The sequence below is a fragment of the Sinohyriopsis cumingii genome, chromosome 11 (assembly GCF_028554795.1).
Source record: "Sinohyriopsis cumingii isolate HCF-2022 chromosome 11, ASM2855479v2, whole genome shotgun sequence".
NCBI classification, from domain to species: domain Eukaryota; kingdom Metazoa; phylum Mollusca; class Bivalvia; order Unionida; family Unionidae; genus Sinohyriopsis; species Sinohyriopsis cumingii.
The window spans coordinates 61,570,281-61,591,964 of record NC_142971.1 but is presented as its reverse complement, the minus strand read 5'-3'; the positions used below and the strand labels follow the sequence as shown (position 1 = coordinate 61,591,964).

General features: G+C 34.5%; 1 protein-coding gene across 2 annotated transcripts in view; it reads left to right on the top strand.

The window, feature by feature from the left end:
* LOC149788550 (S-adenosylmethionine sensor upstream of mTORC1-like) overlaps positions 1-21,684 on the top strand; it is a 66,805-nt gene that overhangs the window by 7,735 nt on the left and 37,386 nt on the right. Inside the window, exons 3-5 of one of the 2 annotated variants that reach the window (XM_089974576.1) lie at positions 3,846-3,959; positions 9,638-9,869; positions 13,435-13,461. In XM_089974576.1, coding sequence (XP_089830702.1) covers positions 3,846-3,959; positions 9,638-9,869; positions 13,435-13,461 — 373 coding nt within the window. The remainder of the gene's footprint in view (positions 1-3,845; positions 3,960-9,637; positions 9,870-13,434; positions 13,462-21,684) is intronic. The other variant, XM_089974577.1, reaches the window with a different exon arrangement.

The following is a 21,684-nucleotide window of genomic DNA, read 5'->3' as shown; positions in this document are numbered from 1 at the left end:
AATCTTGAATTTTTTAAGGGAATGAGGTTTATACAATAAAATTGAGTGATTTCAAACATATTTTCTCATGATTGATGCCATTTTAATCAAGAAATGTATGCTTATGAAAACAATATTAGAATTAACATATTAAAGAGACATGTATTATCTTTAAGCATGTGAACATTAAAACCTTGGTGAAAGATGTATTGATGATGGTCTAAAGCATAATGGTTACCATGATAAATTCATCTTACTTGATCCTTGTTGACATTTTGATGCTTCTGTGATGCCACTTACCTGCTTGTTGGTCAAAATGTAATTATTATGCGTCATCTTGTATTTATTGGAATTATAAAAGGCAGAGGTAATAAAGAAACCAAACAAAACGAAAGAGTAAGAAATTTAGTATGTCATAATTACAGAATATTAACATTTTTGTCCATTATCATAATCTTTTATAGTACTTCATGTTTATCTTTTTTTGGAAGGGTTTATCATCCTGAAGATTTTTGTATAAGTCTTCATGTGTGTATTTGCGTAACTTTGCTTTTAATCAGCAGCATGTAGCCATTATTGTGCTTATTTGCTATTAAACCCTAACGCATGACCATGCATTTAAATCCCCTATTGCTGTACAAGTGGAACAGTATTATGGCCAGCTATATTACTCTTGACTTAGGATTCAGAACCAGTCTAAAAATAAAAGACAAATGAAACAATGATTTGGAGACTAAACCTATTTAGATTTGATATGACCACATTCATTATTAGACTAAAGCAAGATGGTGACAGAAAATAATATAATGATTTTGAAAACTGATTTTAAGAAATGTTCACTCTGCAACAAATTTTAAGAAATTTTCAATTGGCCAAGAAAACATTGATGTAATACTGTATTAAATAACTGCAATTGTTTATTCAATTTGTCTTGCTCCATTTAAACTGGATTCAACTATGCCACTAGGACAGGTTTAAGCAGGTTGCAGATTTGAAAGATACTGATAGGACTTCAAAGTTCAATAATTGGGATAAAATGTGTGTAAGATAGACTATGGGACTTCAATGTTAGATAATTGGGCTAAAGTATTTGTAAAATAGACTAATGGGATTTAAAATTTAGGTATTGGGTGAAGGCATTTGTAAGGCATTCACATATAAACCTATTAGTTATGGAGAGTTGTCATTGTATGAATGGTGATAACATATTTTTTCTCACTCTAATGTTCTGAAGGGATGCAATTAGATGTCCAAAATTGGTATTTATATTTGAGTTATATTGTGTGCTTGACCTTTGTCCATGATTGAAAGTAGAGGTTTTGCCTACCTGACTATTGTAGTTCTTTTTTTAAAAAGATGTTTGCTTAAAATTGTACAGTCAAGACCTAACCTTGTTTATAGATTTGATGGTTTCCATTTGAAATGACCCATGTCCAAAGTGTTCTATTCTCAGGTCAAGTGAAATTAGATACATTGGTTTTGTAAACAAAGCATTTATTCCTATTTAATATCAGTCTTTGGGAATCTGTGGTCAGAGTTTATGGTTATTGTCAGTTGTAATTTGAGAGAAATTATTTATTTAAATTATTTAAATTCTTCATTGGAATTACAAAGTGCTCGATGACATTTTGGACTAAAACACTGCTTTGGGACTATTGAGGACTCATTCAAAGACATTCTAGATTATATCATTGTAATACATCAAAACTATTGGTAGTTATTAATGTACCCATAGTAAATTCAATAGATAAATCATTTCTCTGGGTTACAATGTGAACATTTAAGAAGAACTAACAGCATTGTGAATTAAATCTAAAATGTTCTATCAATAGTCCCAGTGAACTCCAATACTGAATATGCAGATGTAACAACAGTCTTGAGTGTACATTTGGTTTTAATTTTTTGACCTGTTGACTGTTTATATACACAACAGGTTATATACATTTATTTTAATATCAACAAAACTCTCTTCCTCTTGCCTTCCCTCCCTCTCTCATATGAATTACTGGAAAATCAAGTTTTTATAAACATGACCATGTTGTCAGATTGGGGAATTTTACAAAATCACATTTTTCTTTTAACACGTGTTAATGTGGGTATGTTAATATGATTCAGCATTTAGAATTTATAAGTCATTGGTCAATTCTTAAGAGGTCAGGCAAAATTAGCTATCTCCATCCACCAGAGACAGATCTGCTGAAGTATTAGGAAATTATATTTCCTCTTTTAAACTAATTTATCAAACAGATTTGTCTGGTCTCTTTAGCTTTGTAATAAACTGCACGGCAGATGCTAGAAGTACATATGATTCTACCAGTGGTAGACCAAAAATACTGTCTGAAAGGTTACCTACCACACATACCATTTCATAGTTAAAATCTAACACTTTTGAAAATTGAAAAAATTATTTGAACAAACTATGGAAGGTTTATGCGTTCGATCCCTATATGACAGACACCAGCTGAAGCCAGTCTTCTGGGAACTGGAAACACTATACTGGTGCATTGATGTGTGGCTAAGTAATTGGCTTAAGAAGGCCAATATGCATACACATTAAGCTGTTAATTGATTACCTTATTGCTGTAATTGGGAGAGTTTAAGGCCAATGTGGAATGTTTTATGAAGTTTTTTTAAGTATTAAAGGATCCAAGTTGATGGCTTTCCTGTCTTTCAGTGAAATTCAGCTGACCTTTGGCTTGGGTGTGATAAAATGGACAGAATGTCCCAAAAAAGATTTTGGTAGAAAGACTTGAGTTTCTTACTTTGATATTTTGTATTGTCTAAATGATATCTCAGCTGGCCTGAGTGGTTAAAACATCCTTAGATGAAGGAGCTCGTGCTTTTGAACCCCAGCTGAGTCAATACAAAGACTTTTAAAAATAGTACTAGCAGCTGCCTCACTTGGCACTCAGCATTAAGAGCTTAGTGTTAGGACTGGTTGACCTGGTGTCAGGATAATGTGACTGGTTGGGTCTTGATGCTATATGTGTGCAGCATGATGCCCCAGTGCTAGATATCACTATAAATTGCCACACTGCAGAGATCATAGAAATATGACTGAAAAATTGTTAAAGCTACCTTCAAAATCTAAATATCACACACAAAGACACACACAGACATGCATTCATTATCTAAATGTTTTTGCATTGTTCAAGACTTTTTTTAAATAGGAATATTAAATTGCAGCTTACTAGTATATATTGTTTTGTTCAATCGATGACAGAATGCCAAAACTTTCTCTCAGTGCTAAGAAACCACTGGCTAAGAAATATGAGACCTGGGAATACATCTAAAGTTCAGCTGAGGAACCTCCTCCATGGAGTGACTTAGCTTGGAGTTGTATCAGAGAGCAATCAAACACATAGCCACAGGAAAACTGAAGTTTGAACTTCTTTGCAGCTTGAGCATGGTTGTTTTGTACTTACCACTTCTAGAGAGAGGATGTTCTTCATTTTTTGCAAAAAGTGATTCAAAGGAAATCTGGACCAGAAAACTATTGAGAGCCTGTTAAGTGTGAAACCTAATAATCACAATGAATGTCATTAGTGGTAACCAGTCGGTGATCTTGTGAAGGAAACTAAAAGTTATTGTTGATTTTATATTTGAAAAATCTTTGCAATGAACTATGATATACAGCTCTTTTTTATTTAATTAATAATTCATTATTATCTTAACATTTCCATTAAAATCTTATTGCATATTATGTCAAAAACCCACTCGTTTTCTTTTCATTCCCCTAGAGACTCATAAAAGGTATGCCACAAAAAAATATCTACTGGTTTGGATCTTTTGATCAAAAGTTGTAAATCTACTGATTTTATGCCCTAGTTCTGTCACACTTTTGCTACTTTGTTTTTGTCTTGCAGATTCCTCCAGCTTTGAACAGGTATGGGAAGAGCACTGTCAGAATAAGCAAACATTATCCCAGTATGCTGATGCAATGCACCATTTGGCTGTAGACCACTGGGCCAAGCATCCAGGTATGGTCAACTTTTAATCTAACACATAATTTTGCCCATAGAGACATTTAGCTTTGGACCACAGGGCCAAGCATATAGATAAGGTCAACACCATTTGGCTATAGGCCACTGGGCAAAGCATCCATATAAGGTGTACCTTTTAATCTAACTTGTGATTTGACCCATAGAGACTTTACCTGTTGACCACTTGGCCAAGGATCCTAGTAAGGTCAACTTTTAATTTAAGATGTGATTTGACCTATGGAGATATTTGGCTGTAGACCACTGGACCAAGCATCCAGGTATGGGCAACCTTTTAATCTCGCATGCAATTTGGTCCATAGAGACATTTACCTGTAGACCACTTGGCAAAGGATCCTAGTAAGGTCAACTTTTAATTTAACTTGTGATTTGGCCTATAGAGATATTTGGCTGTAGACCACTGGACCAAGCATCCAGGTAAGGTCAACCTTTTAATCTCACATGCAATTTGGCCCATAGGGATATTTTATAAAACCGTGGGTGTTTAATTATGGTAACCTCTTTCAGTGAATTCTCTTTTCATTCATGGCATCTTATTGGGACTATTATGTTACACAAGAGATGTATATGTTATTACATTATATATATATATATATGCCATTAGTGAGACAAAAATGTATTTTGTCTCCAAGGATGAAATAATCTTACATAGACAGAACAGTACTCAGTCATGATATGAACTTTTTGTTGCATGAAAGTTTCTTGGTTTTTTTATATTTTTTACAGCAAGGTGTCCAATATATGATACATTTTCTGTAGTACAGTCTAGGGACCAAAAAATTTGTTTTATTTTACAGGAAGTTGTCCATATAAATGTAGAATGTCCATTATCTCATCTAGTCAAGGAGTGCTTTTTATTGTAAGGTGTCCATTATCTTATCTAGTCAAGGAGTGCTTTTTATTGCAAGGTGTCCATTATCCAAACTTGTACAAGGACAAAATTTGTTTTAATGCTTGGTGTCTACTTATATTTACAGTAGTACCTTCATTAGCAAAAGTTGTGAAGGAACATGAAAATTATTTGGATAATCAGCAATTTTTCAGGATTTGCCTTCAGGGGAAATTTCTGCTCTGGCATTTTTTAAAGAGACTTCTCAATTTATAAGTGGTATGTGAGAACAGTATCAGTAAATAGACTCCATACAGCATGAAAGTGTGTGTGATAAATAGACCCCATACAATATGGAAATGTATAATAAATAGACCTTATACAATATGAAAGTGTGTGATAAATAGACCTTATACAGTATGAAAGTGTGTTATAAATAGATCCCATACAGAATGAAAGGGTGACAAAAGGACCCCATACAGAATGAAAATGTTTGTGATAAACATACCACATACAGTATGAAAGTGTGTGTGATAAATATACCCCATTGTTATGGAATTATGTATCATCTGTTGAATTTATAATACAATTTTTATTTAAGTCATATGAGACTATGAATTATTTTTTATATCCTTTCACTCAATGCTTAGTACTATTGTAAAAGTATATGTATGCTCCACTCATGATGAGGTTGATCTAAGCTGAAATCAACAACTAATCAGGTCAAGAATGGCACACAAGTATTGAATGTGGGTTATGTAAACAAGCATGTGATTCATAGTTTCTCACCCATGCGACAGAGATATCTACTTGTTTAGCTAACCTTACTTTTCCTGTCTCAGTCTAGTCATCTCAGACCAGTTGTCTCAGTCAAGGTGTCCACGTGCTCATAACTACTTTTAAAAAAAGGAAACCCTTGTCTTCTGCTGTACCTAACATAGTTGTACTAAAATCAAACAACAACAACAGCAACAAATATATAACAAAAACATAGTAACTTAAGTTAAATCCATCTTTGAGAACACACCATACAAAACATTTCGAGAGAGACAAAGACAAACGCATATGATGTCAAGCTTTTTGGTATTATGCTTGTTTGTTTCACGCAGCATGGTCAATTTTATCCTATATGCAGGCCTAGCTCAATACATTTTTAAATCAGCATCATTAAATGTAGCTAAAGCTACCTAACTAGTTTTAAATACTTCGTGTGAAACAAATGATATACTGTTAGCTACATTTAATGACGCTGACCTGAAAATAACTGTGCTACAGATAGGATAAAATTCTCAGTGCTGTGTGAAATGAACAATAAAACAGAAAACACTTATCCATGCATATATACTGTAGACCTATACACTTCATAGCCTCCCTACTCTCTTAACAACTACAGAAAACTTAGTAACAGCCAGAAAAGTGTTATATAAAACACGTTTTATCAAATTTTGTTAAGCATCTCCACTGTGCCCTGGTTGAATCAAAAATATACCTACAATATTTAATGACAAATAATACACTTACCAGCCATAAGGAATAATTTATCCGTCAGCACATTAATCCATAAGCAAATTTCACTGTAGCACTTGCCATATTTCCAGGACAGAAAAATAAATGTTCAAAGAATCTGTGAACTTGAATGTTTAGCACATGGTTATCCACTAGAGTCTGTTTTTGGAGGGTCTATTATACACGGGTGTAATTTTACAATCAATATAAAGGACAATACAAATATGTCACACACAGTTTCACCTACTCACAAGAAAAGAATAGTTATATACGATAGTGACACAGATTTCTAATTACCCATGAATAATCTAAAGAAAGATGTTACTCTTCATTACAGCTTGTACTAAGTATAACTACAATACAGTAGAGCTGATTAGCCAATATCATTTTATTATTTACAATATAACTTTTCAAAATTGGAACTGATGAAAATAAAAGTTTCTTGTAATAGATATTAATTATTTATTGTCAATTTCATATAACATCCGTATATTAAATGTGATAATACCTCATTATTATGCGACGTTTTATGTTCTTATTTTTCTTTGCTCACGCGTATAAACTGTGTACTTCAGACCCAACGGTCACATCACAGCCCTCATTAACATATTTATATTATTGTGCCACATGTAAACATTGGACGTGAACAATAGTGCAGAATTCTTTTTACGTTAAAGGAAAATACTGGGTGAGAAAAATAATCTACATTGGGGTTTGGACCAAGACAAGGAAATCCCAGTTGCGGGTTTATATTATATGTCTCCCCACTCGGGAAAGCCTCGTGGGGAGACAAATAATATAAACCCATGACTGTGATTTCCTTGTCTCAGCCCAAACCCCAACATACAGTCTATATACACTTGTAAAAAGCTTTCGTGTGCATCCTAGCATTTGATCGGTTCAGTGAGATTTGAAGGTCAGAATTAGTCTGTTTTTGTTTACAGCTGTTTGAATTATGTTGAAATAATAAGACTTGATTATTTGAGAAATTCTGGTGAATCAGATTTGTTTATTTGAAACACAAAAGGACACTATATAATGAAGATACATGCACCATATTTATTCTTTCAGTTATACATAGCAATTGTAAGAGTCAGAGAAGAATTTGTGATTCACATGTTGTTTGATAAAGCAGATAGGCTTTGATTTATGTAGTCAGTACTGTGAGGATTGAGTGATTATATTCAAGGACCTGAATATTCAATTAATTCAATAGGACTATGTGAAACTTTTAACAACTTGAGTGATATTCTTCATTAATGAGATTACATTGTAGTAGTAACATTTGGATTAATAATTCTGTTGAATTCAGTGTTATCAAACAGGTAAGCACTACACAAGCATCATTCAGAATGCCTTAGAACAGTTCCTGGAAATTGATTATAAATTATCATGAATATTAGGATTACATTTTTTATTATATATTTAATTTAAATTTATATTTTGGAAACTTTAATTGCTTGTTAGGTTTTACTTGTGTCACAGTTTCAATTAAAGTGTATGTGATAAATAGACTCTACAGTATGTTTCAGTTAAAGTGTATGGGATAAATAGACTCCATACAATATGTTTCAGTTAAAGTGTATGGGATAAATAGACTCCATACAATATGTTTCAGTTAAAGTGTATGTGATAAAGAGACCCCATAAGTATGTTTCAGTTAAAGTGTATGTGATAAATAGACTCCATACAATATGTTTCAGTTAAAGTGTATGGGATAAATAGACTCCATACAGTATGTTTCAGTTAAAGTGTATGGGATAAATAGACTCCATACAGTATGTTTCAGTTAAAGTGTATGTGATAAATAGACCCCATAAGTATGTTTCAATGATAGTGTAAACTTACATCTTTTATCTTCATTATTAACACAGTGGTGGCAGTTGTGTGTTATAACAAGAACACTATTTGTGTGTTATAACAAGGACACCATTTGTGTGTTATAACAAGGACATTAGTTATATGCATTAGAACTTTGTGTAATAGCAGAGACAGTACTGCCAAATGCCAAAAACTGCATGTCCACTTTCGTACAACCTCACCAATAGTAGTACCATCAAATACCCAAAACTGTATGTCCACTTTTGTACAACCTCACCAGTAGTAGCACCATCAAATACCAAAACTGCATGTCCACTTTCATACAACCTCACCAATAGTAGTACCATCAAATACCCAAAACTGTATGTCCACTTTCGTACAACCTCACCAGTAGTAGTACCATCAAACACCAAAACTGCATGTCCACTTTCATACAACCTCACCAGTAGCAGTACCATCAAATACCCAAAACTGCATGTCCACTTTTGTACAACCTCACCAGTAGTAGTACCATCAAATACCAAAACTGCATGTCCTCTTTCATACAACCTCACCAGTAGTACCATCAAATACCCAAAACTGCATGTCCACTTTTGTACAACCTTACCAACAGCAGTACTGCAAAACACCAAAAACTGCATGTCCACTTTCATACAACCTCACCAATAGTCGTACTTCCAGATACCAACAACTGCATGTCCACTATTATATCCTCTTACCAACAGCAGCACGGCAAAATACTAACAACTGCATATCCACTATCGTACAACCTCATCAATAGTAGTACTTCCAGATACCAACAACTGCATGTCCACTATTATACCCTCTTACCAACAGCAGCACGGCAAAATACTAACAACTGCATATCCACTATTGTACAACTTTACCAACAGCAGATCTGGTAAAATGCTTTTAATAGCTGATTGGTCTCATAACTCATTGCAAAAGGTCACTTAGTAAACATTTGACTTGGCAGCAGATCAAGAAATCAAGCACTCTGATGACCAGATGAAGCTATTTTCAGCATTATTGAAAGTCATTATGCTCGAGGCAGACAATCATATGTGTGTGATTTTCACATGCTTGCTGATTTATAATGTAGGATTCATTGTGGGTTTTGTACAGTGACACTCCATGGAGAAAACAATGGTTGATCAAGAATTTAAATAATTGAGAGTTTAAAATCTTAAGTCTGTATATATCTATAAAAAAAACAAGAATATTATGGGACACGATTGAATTTTAGATTGACAAAAAATCTATACTAATGCTTTTGTTTTTTGGACCAATTACAAGTGAAATTTTTATTTATTTTATGCTCATAAATTCATCTTCTAATGAAAGTTTACAATTTTTGTATGCATTCAGGCTATGGGTCGGATAAGGTGGTTGGTGATGCTGCAGGTGTAGTTGACATGAGTGGTAGTGTGAGTGAAATGGCAAAATTATATTGCAAGTAATGATTGAAGATGGTCTGATATAGCTGTTTTCTGGGTTGCAGGTACAAGAATCGAATGGACACGTAACACAGTTCTAGAGTACTTCTTTAAAGGCGGTCTGAATAAGCAACGTGAGAAGGATGAGAGAAGAAAAATGCATTGCAGTCGGAAAGATGACTCAGAAGCAGCACAAAATAAAAATGATGAAAGTTCTGCTTTACATGAGCAAAACGTCTGCAGTGGTGCTTGTGACAGGACTGCTTTGAATCCTAGAATTTCTTCATACAACGACATGTAAGTACAGTTACCAAATTATATTTGTTGTAATTTCAATTACTCTTGATCTTAGATTGCGAATGGAAGACTTTTAATGACGGTTTCAATGTTAGGATTGAGTTGTATCTTTAGACGTATAATCATTCTTTTTGATGATAAACCATCTTGAATGTTCTCGAATATAAATTTCTTTACCCATTTTGACCATAATTAAGAAAGTGTTGTGCAAAGTTTTTTGAAATGTTGATCTGAATTGCAGGACTCTGAACTGGCTTAAGGAGGGAAAGACAATTTGGTTGCTAATTACAAGCGGTTAGGTTGACATCCCTTTGATTCTGTCAGCAGATTTGGTTGACTTCCATGTTTGAAGCTTATCAACGTGGATTATACTATATGTGTTCAGAAGTAATTTTGAAAGGATTAAACATTAATTGGTTGTGGTCAGATTATTACAGAGCACAATCAGCATAAAACAAGGTTGATTTGGCTTTGGTTTTCAAAGATTGTCAAGTTGTCTAACCATACATTATCTTGTGAGATGCTAAAATGCCAAGATCTAAGCAACCCAGATATCAGTGAAATTCACTGATGGATGGAAACAGGAATTTCACTGTTTGGAATCAAGTTCAGAGGATATGGATACAAATCAGTACTCTTAAAAAATATGACATCCTACATGAACAGTAATCAGGTGTTTGATCAAGCCCCATCTGTCATACAGCACTGATAAAGATAACTTATACATGTTTGAAGACATAGATAGAGACATAATATGACCCACTCTTTTGTAGATCTAATGAAGGCATTTGATATAATTGACCATAAAATACACATTGGAAAGCTTTCCTATTGCAATTTCAGTGAAGACACAACTATTTTCTCAACACAATCTTATCACTGTGAAAAAAACACGAAACTCAGGAGCACTCTGTAAAATCCTGTCAAAAATATGGTATGGCTCAATCCTTTGACCCAGTATTATTTTTCTTGTATTTAAATGGTCTACATTGCATACAGAGAACACTAAAACTGGTGTGTATATAGACGATCCACATATCATGATTCAAGCACAACTGTAGTCACGTGATCAGTGGATAGTGTCATGTTAATGTCATGTACATAAACACTAAAATGACTACTGTAACACTACTAGGAGTCATGTATATAAACACCCACAAGACCACTACAACACTTCTGGGAGTAATGTCATGTGTTTAAACACTCAAAAGACTACTGCAGTATTTCTAGGGTAATGTATATCAACACCCAAAGACGACCATAACACTACTAGGAGTAATGTATATAAATAACCAGAGACCATTGCAACACTTCTGGGAGTAATGTATGTAAACACCAAAAGACCACTGTAACACTACTAGGAGTAATGTATATAAATAACCAGAGACCATTACAACACTTCTAGGAGTAATGTATGTAAACACCAAAAGACCACTGCAACACTTCTAGGAGTAATGTATATAAATACCCAAAGACCACTGCAACACTTTTGGGAGTAAAGTATATAAACACCCAGTAAACCACTTCAACACTGCTAGGAGTAAAATCATGTGTATAAATATCCAAATGACCACTGCAACACTTCTGGGGGTAAAGTATATAAACAGCCAGTAAACCACTGCAACACTACTAGGATTAATGTCATGTATAAGAAACATCCAAAAACCACAGCAGCACTAGTGGGAGTAATGTCATGATAAAAATAACTGTTTACATCAGCGGGAGTAATGTCATTATAAAAATACCCAAAAGACCACTGCAACACTACTAGGAGTAATAACATGTACATAAACACCCAAAAGACCACTGCAACACTACTTGTTGTAATAACATGTACATAAACACCCCCAAAAAACTAGGACTAATAACATGTACATATACACCCAACAGATCACTGCAGCACTACTAGGAACATAAGTTGTATTACTGTGTAAATGATGAATTCATAGCCAGTGTTAAGAATGTCCACAATTTCTGATAGTAGATTACTACAAAGACATAAATATCTATCAACCCATTCAAGGAAACTATTTTGTATTAAATTTATGTACTACCTATTATAGACTATTATCACACTCTATGGGAGTCATTGCACACACACTATTATTAATGGACTTCTGCTGCACTTTATGGGAGTCATTGCACAGACACTAATATTAATTGAATACTTTTGCTCTCAGGAGTCATTGCACACACACTAACATTAACAGACTACTGTTGCACTCTATGGGAGTAATTACATCAATTGACTACTGTTGCATTCTGTGGGAGTCACTGCACACACACTAATATTAATTGAATACTGTTGCACTCTGTGGGAGTCATTGCACACACGCTAACATTAATGGAATACTGTTGCACTCTGTGAGAGTCATTACACACACACTAACATGTATAGTTACTGTTGCTCTCTACATGAGTCTTTGCACACACACTAACATTAATAGACTACTGTTGCACTGCACTCTATGGGAGTCATTGCACACACTGATATAACTATAATGCTGTTTCACTCTGTGGGAGTCATTACACACACACTCTTACATTAACGGAATAATGTTGCTCTCTGCGGGAGTCATTGCACACACTAATATAAATGGAATACTGTTGCACTCTTTGGGAGTCATTACACACACTGACATTAATGGAATACTGTTGCACTCTAGGGGAGTCATTGCACACACTGACATTAATGGAATACTGTTGCACTCTATGAGTCATTGCACACACATTAACATTAATGGAATACTGTTGCTCTCTAGGTGAGTCATTGCACACACACAAACATTAATGGAATACTGTTGCACTCTAGGGGAGTCATTGCACGCACTCTAACATTAATGGAATACTGTTGCACTCTATGAGTCATTGCACACACACTAACATTAATGGACTACTTGATGCATTGTATGGGAGTCATTGCATACACACTAAAATTAATGGACTACTATCACGCTGTATGCAAATCATTGCATGGGCACTGACATTAATGTACCACTGTTTCACTCTATGGGAGTCATTGCACACACACGAATATTAACTGAAGAATCAAACTTCAAAAGCATACAGCTTGAAGTATATTTTATGTTGATTGAATGACATCTTCTACTGACATGTTTCAGTGCTTAAACTGACAAAGAATATTATATTATGGATGTGTTTTGGTTGATAAAGCCTTTCCTAATTTATCACATTTTTTTGTAAATAAAATGCTTATCCAGACCAACAGTATTACATCTATGTAGTCTTTAAGATGAAAACCGATAACTAATGAACTGATAAGTCATTTACATTTACTGGATCTACTGACCTGTATCAGCTACAACTAAATCAAACTAATCATTTTTAACACTGGTTGTTTCAGCTATCTAAGTATGTAATAACCTCAATAAATATTCTGTCAGTTTTTTTTCTTATATACATGTATTAATCATTTTTAAACATGATACAGTGCTGTACATGTATGTTCCTTCTGTACGTTTTAAATAAACTAACTGTATGATACTAACCACCAAATTAATTAATTTCATGTATAAATATGTGTACATGTATTGAAATATTGTAGATCACCGAGGGAATCATGGGAGATTAGGTAACATTTTACTAAATCAGTTGTACCCTCAGAAAATAGAAATTATTGTTTTGGAAGAAGTCACTAATCATCCATAAAGTAATGAATATTTCAGAATGCATCACAGGTCATAGAATCCTTTTCTCAGAATGCATCACAAGTCATAGAATCCTTTTCTCAGGATGCATCACAGGTCATAGAATCCTTTTCTCAGAATGCAGAGCGAAGTTTATGTTGGTGAATTACTTTGTTTAAGTGTGGCATAATCAATGAGGTCACATTGGTTTTCAAGAAGAGACAGCCTCTGCTGCCAGTGTATGACAGGACATAATTTGCAAAAGATTTCTCAAATTCTGTTCAGATTTTATCTTTCTTTTCACCAGATTGTTATTATAGTAATTAGACATGTATAAACATTTATTTTTGTTATTTTCAGACATGTATAAACATTTTTCCAGTTTATTGTCAGTACAAGACATTGTTCACAATCATGTTAATTAACATTTAATCCTTCCCAGAGTTCATAGTGTTTACAGTACACTGACCAAGCCATTTCACATCAAATCCCTTCCCATATTTAGTGTTTATGATACACTAACCAAACCATTTTGCATCAAATCCTTTCTCATTTTTAGATACACTAACGCAGCAAGTGACATCGTATTGATAATGTAATGACCACACCATATTGATAACATAATGTAATGATCCCACCATAATGATAATATCATGAAATGATCACACCATAATAATATCATGTAATGATAAGTCCATGTTGATAATATAATGTAACAATCATGACATATTGAAAACATAATGTAATCAATACACCATATTGATAACATAATGTAATGAACATATCATATTGATAGCATAGTGTAAAGAACACACCATATTGATAACATAATGTGATGAACACACCATATTGATAACATAATGTGATGAACACACCATATTGATAACATAATGTGATGAACACACCATATTGATAACATAATGTGATGAACACACCATATTGATAACAATGTAATGGTCACACCATATTGATAACATAATGTAATGAACATACCATATTGATAACATAATGTGATGAACACACCATATTGATAACAATGTAATGGTCACACCATATTGATAACATAATGTAATGGTCACACCATATTGATAACATAATGTAATGAATATACCATATTGATAACAATGTAATGGTCACACCATATTGATAACATAATGTAATGAACATACCATATTGATAACATAATGTGATGAACACACCATATTGATAACAATGTAATGGTCACACCATATTGATAACATAATGTAATGAACACACCATATTGATAACATAATGTAATGAACACACCATATTGATAACATAATGTAATGAACACACCATATTGATAACATATTGTAATAATTGTCTTTTTCAAGCTGACCAGTAAATGTTGACTCTACTTAGCAGTCATCCTTCACTCATATACTTTTGTATTTATTTAACATTGGATTTTGTTAAAATGAATCAACAACAGTAAGTACTTGTTCCATTAAGTGCCCATACATTGGAAAAAGTACCCCTTTTGTAAAAGGTGCCCCTCCTGCCCTCTTCTTGACAAGAATTTCCTTGCTGGAGCTCAAGAGTGTTTATTTTTAACTTATTTTCTTAATGTATTCTTGTACTCCTAAGTTAAATATCAAGTAAGACTAATTGGTAAAGTTAGAGGCAGTTTCATTCCTGAATAAATTTTGTTCTTGGATTATTACTAAACATAATGAGAGCATGGTAAAAATTGCCACCAAAAGTTTTCAGGTCATCAAAGACTATGAGACCAATATCAACTTCTCCCAAATAGGAGAACCAGTTTCAGTCCAATTTGGCAGGAGTGTGTGTTGGGATATTAAAAGTTTATCCAGACTGAATCCCATAGCAGTCTACTTGTTTCCTTAACAGCCAGGTTGAGAATCTATATTCAGCTTTTTCTCCGGAACACCGCAGCAGATGTAAGGGTATGTCTCCACGTCGCATCAGGCATAACTTTTTTCTCCAGAACAGTTAATCCAGTTTGGATTAAAGTTGCTTGGAAATTTTGATAAGTTCTGCTCTGTCAGATTTATATTTCCTAACATTAGTGCAGCTTCCAAAGCAACCGCATGGAAAGCCCAATTTTATCCCTCTCGAACAGTTAGACAAATATCTATAAAACTGAATAGGAATATTTGCAAACACATGCTCTGTCAAATTTTTGTATTGTTTGGTTCCTGTACTATATCATGTTCAAAGGGGCTCCCCTAGCAAAGGTGTGGCTTCTTTAGCAGCCAGGTGGAAAACTTGTATTCAGCTTCTTGTGTAGAATTTTGATCAAACTTAGTATGGGTGTTTCTTAGGTTATGCCTTATCAAAGTTATGCTTTAGGCTGGCTTTTAGCAATGCAATGGCTTTCATAGCAACATGCTGGCTTTTAGCAATGTAATGTCTTTCATAGCAACAGGCTGGATTTTAGCAATATAATGGCTTTCATAGCAACAGGCTGGCTTTTAGCAATGTAATGGCTTTCATAGCAACAGGCTGGCTTTTAGCAATGTAATGGCTTTCATAGCAACAGGCTGGCTTTTAGCAATGTAATGGCTTTCATAGCAACAGACTGGCTTTTAGCAATGTAATGGTTTTCATAGCAACAGGCTGGCTTTTAGCAATGTTATGGCTTTCATAGCTACAGGGTGCAAAACCTACACATGACACTTAATTCTCATGAATGCCACCAGTAGCTGGTAATTATCCTGACATGGATGTCTGTCAGTCTAAGGCACCTGCTTCATTATTAGATTTGCCATATAAATCAATTGTATGCCAGGTGTAGAGCATAGACCCTGCCTTGGCATCATGCTGAAAATTTACTGCATTTTTTGTAAAAGTCACCAGATAAGGCATAAGCCAAACTGAGAATGTTTTGTAAATGGTGTGTGAATTTTGCTAGACTTTTCTGGCATGTCTGTCAAGCTATATATTCCCTGTATTTCAGTCTAGGTTGTTGAACCAAAATTTGTAACATGATAATAACTAATGACAACATTGTCCATTCTGATAGCCCTTCTGTTGGCCATGAATAATTACCTATGACCAATGACAAGGCTATCAGAATGGACCCAGTCTTGATATACGCATCATGTTACACATTGGGTCAACAACCTGGACTGAAATACTTTTGTATTTTATTTATGTATTAATATTATATTATTTCACACATCATGTTTCATGTAATATAACAGAAATGTAGCTACACAGTATCTGAATTCCACATTACTATTTGCAGCAGTAATAGTAAGTTATATATATATATATATATATATATATATATATATATATATATATATATATATATATATATATATATATATATGGTACTGAACTTTGAGTAATGTAGACTCCAATGTCCACATATTATTCACAAATTCTCAAGTACAGTACATAAATCAGTTTATATCAGTTTATACTGGGCTGGTTACTGAACTGTGATTAGCATAAGCCCCAGTGTAGGATCATTTTATTGACAAATTGAGTAGCATAGGCCTCTGTATGTGATCATTTTATTGACAAATTGAGTAGCATAAGCCCCAGTGTGTGATCATTTTATTGACAAATTGAGTAGCATAGGCCCCTGTGTGTGATCATTTTATTGACAAATTGAATAGCATATACTCCTGTGTGTGATCATTTTGTTGACAAACAGCAATAACCCTAATCTGCCTGCACACTGTACAGCAAATATCATTGACTCTGAAATGCAATCACTTACAAGAGCATTGACCCTGATCTGTTAGCACATCACACAACAAAAAAGCATTGAACCCTATCTGCTAGCATATCACACAGCCAATAACATTGACCCTGATATGTAAGCACATCACAACAAAAAGCATTGACCTGATATGTAAGCACATCACAACAAAAAGCATTGACCCTGATATATAAGCACATCACACAACTAATGGCATTGACCCTGATCTGTAAGCACATCACAACAAAAAGCATTGACCCTGATATGTAAGCACATCACACAACTAATGGCATTGACCCTGATCTGTAAGCACATCACAACAAAAAGCATTGACCCTGATATGTAAGTACATCACACAACAAAAAGCATTGACCTTGATCTGTAAGTACATCACACAACAAAAAGCATTGACCTTGATATGTAAGCACATCACAACAAAAAGTATTGACCCTGATCTGTAAGCACATCAAATAATAAAAAGCATTTACCCTGATCTGTAAGCACATCACACAACAAAAAGCATTGACCCTGATATGTAAGCACATCACACAACAAAAAGCATTGACCCTGATATGTAAGTACATCACACAACAAAAAGCATTGACCCTGATATGTAAGCACATCACACAACAAAAAGCATTGACCCTGATATGTAAGTACATCACACAACAAAAAGCATTGACCCTGATCTGTAAGTACATCACAACAAAAAGTATTGTCCATGGTCTGCTAGCACTTCATACAAAAGCATTGAACCTTATCTGCTAGCATATCACACAGCCAATAACACTGACCCTGTTTAGCAAGCAGAGTATACAACAGCATTGACCCTGATTTGCAAGCAGATCATACAACAACAGAACTGGGTTTACATTGTTTGGAGCTGAGCACACTGTATATACATTCATATATAGGTAATGATATTGCTTATTCAGATTTACTGTATTGTTAAGCTTGTATTATTGACCAGTTTTGAAAGGAAAACACCTTTGTTGTGTTGTATTATTTACTTGTTTTGGAGAGAAAACATTTTTGTTGTATTATTGATTAGTGTTGGAGGGAAAACACTTTCAGTATTTTTGTCATTAAAAGTTTTGCCATTCAAAATTCTCATTTGAGAACACCTGTGTCACAACAGTTCATGAAGTTGTCTAACATGAGGATTGTCTGAATTTTTGGTAATATGCAAGTGCATATTTAGTAGTTAACCAGAGTGATCCTGCTAAGTCAGCATATTTTATTTGGTACTTTAAAGATAGACTGATTCAAGTTCATATTGTTTTCAGCAAATTGTATGTTATGACTGGATGTCCACTTGTGTAGAATTAATATAATAAATAATTAACCCCACACTCTCTGGAAAAATGGCAGGGAATATGTCTGTACATTTGCCCTTCCACATATTTGTCCTCCTACACCATTGATGAGATGGACTTCAAATTTCATACATGTATATGATTGGGGATGGTCAGTAGATATCACTGCTCTAACGGAGCCAAAATGTTTTCATATTGTAGTCCTATTTTGTCCTTCATTTTTCATGGAGATCTGCAAACCAATGAAGAATGTAATGTGCATTCAACAAAAATCAGTTTTAAAGTCTATTACAGAAAAAGTATATTGAGTTCACTTTGGATATGATGACAAAAACAAATTGGGGTGATTCCGCCAGTTCCGAAAATGTCACCAAACATTCCAGTCTTTTTATTCCAATACAGCTATTTGCAATAATATATGCATATGGCACTCTGTGTCCAACTAATATTTTCTTTTCTGCATGATAGCTTCAGTTCTTCATGATCTGTGGATGTCTTACATTTTGGGTAATGAAGAACTCAGTTAATTTTAGGATCTAAAGGTCAAAATCAAGATCACTAACTGAAGGAAGAAAAATAGTTTCAACACAAGTTTAACATAACATGATGATGCCAGACCTTGTGGGTTGCTTACAGTTGGGGTGAAAAAAAGAACCCTATTAATTGTATGGTCAAAAGGGCAAGGTCACATTGACAGATAGGAAAAAGATGATTTCTACACAGTAACATTACTTTGACATCACATACCTGGATTGGGGCCTAACTTGGCTGAATGGTCCAAAGAGTTCACCTTTACCAATCACTGCCAGCTCAACCATGTCAGCAATGGTTTGAGTCTTGGGCTTGGCCAATGTGGGTATGTGAGAAAGCTTGCCAGTAGCTTCCCATGGGTCGCTGTCCTTACCAGGGTTTTCCCAGGTTCTTCCTCCAACAGTTATTCAGGCCACCAAGTATAGCCTATCTAGTGATGAAAATGGCATTAAACCTAGAACAACAAAATACCTTGATTGAACATTGTTGAAGGCTTGCAATTGGAGCAATGAAGAGACCTATCGATTTAGGGTGTCCTAGGTTTTTCTCACTGTGGCTGAAGTGAAGAATATTTATTTCAGCACACTGACATTAGTTGTACATTATGTATTTTGGACCAAGCTTTATGGATGGCTTGCACTTGGGGTAAGGCAGTGTCAGTTTTGGGAGGTAATGGGCAAAGGTCAAGTTCACTGTTGACAAATAAAAAGTATGGTTTCAAGACAATAACATCAGTCCTTCATCACAGACCTGAACCAGGCTGATGGCTTGTATTTGAGTTAGGAATGAAACTTATCAGTTTTGGTAAAGGTCAGTGGTCAAGGTCACTGACTGAAAAAAGAAAAAATTATTTGTGCCTAAACATTAAGTTCTTGACCATATATCTTCACACAAGTTTTAGGATGACTTGCACTTTGTTAAGAAAGAAACTGATTGATTTGAGGGTCAGAAGGTCACATTGACTGAAAGAAGAATATGCTTCATTGACACTAGAAATAGATACCTTTCTGTAGCATACTATTGTATGACTCCTTAGCTTTCAACCATATCACTAGGTTTTCATTAGAGGAATGATTTATGGACTGGAGTTGATGATTAACAAAATGCTGACCATGTGACAAAACCCATCTCTACAATGGTGGAAATTCCAATTCCAATAAGAAAAGCTATTGAAATCTTGCAGGGGTAGCAAGTCTTGATGCATGACTCTGGATTGGAACTTCCGTCATTCACCAGAAGTGTAGGTATTTGCCCATGGCTCACAATATGGACATTATCAGGATCACCACTGCATAGCAATATATACACTAGCTCAACATGAAGGTAAAAGAGAAAGGTGGTGTTGCAGGATTGGTCCCTGTCCAGACCATGCTGCATGGAAGCTAGTGTTGCAGGATTGGTCCCTGACCAAGCCATGCTGCATAGAAGCACATGTTCTAGCATTGGTCCATGGCCAGGTCATGCTGTGGTGAAGCTAGTGTTGCGGCATTGGTCCCTGACCAAGTCATGCTGTCTGGAAGCATGGGATATGCAGTAGCATTCCATTGACCTAATTCTAGTAATTGTATTATGAATAGTCTATCCATTTCGGGTTTTTAAACCAGTCTATCCATTTCACGCTTTTAAAGCAGTCTATCCATTTCAGGCTTTTAACCAGTCTATCCATTTCAGGCTTTTAAAGCAGTCTATCCATTTCACGCTTTTAACCAGTCTATCCATTTCAGGTTTTTTAAGCAGTCTATCCATTTCAGGTTTTTATCCATTAAAATCAGATATCAGAATATATATTTCTTGAATTACTGCAACTTCCAGTTATGACATCTTGCATTTTTTATCCACTTAAAGATAGTCTGGAGCCCCAACTTATTCATTATCATGATTTATGCAATATCTGAAAATTCTGACTTATGCAGTCAACAGATGACAAGGTATGTAAGTTTAAATGTATGTAAAAATATTGCCCAAGACCATGTACAACTTTGGCAGTTTCCATGACTTGACTCCATGTGACATCACAATCTTGCAATGCTAATTGTTTTACCCTTAATTGGTACTTGAATATGTCCTAACCCAGGGATTAAAGATTTTATGAAAGTCACATTCCCCAGGGCAGGCTGACTGGAAAATTAAACTAGCCCTTGAAAAAATTTAATTTACCTCAAAACATGAAAAATATGGAATATTTTAAGGAAATAGGGTTTTATTTAATTTGTTCTCTTTCGTCACCTTAAAACCACATCATGATGACTAATGGTAATAAAAAGTATATACATGTATGTAAATAATCTTTGTAGATAAAATGACTTAGAACATAGATATAGTTAGTAAAGCAAAAACAGACATGTACATGTATTTTGACAGGTAAATGAACATGTCAAAAAACATTTGGAGAGAGAGAAAGGGAGAGAGAGATTAGGTAAAAGACCTTGAACTGAACAAAATGAACTAACCAGTAACAGCAGTCTGGCTAGGTATACTTATTAATCCACTGATTGGAACTTTCTTGCACTTTTCATAAGGTCATACTGAATATTTTTCTTTAAAACAGGTTCATTAGAGCAAGAAACTGCATCAAATTTCCTTTCAGATCGCAAATGCCTGTCATGAACTACATCTACAACAAT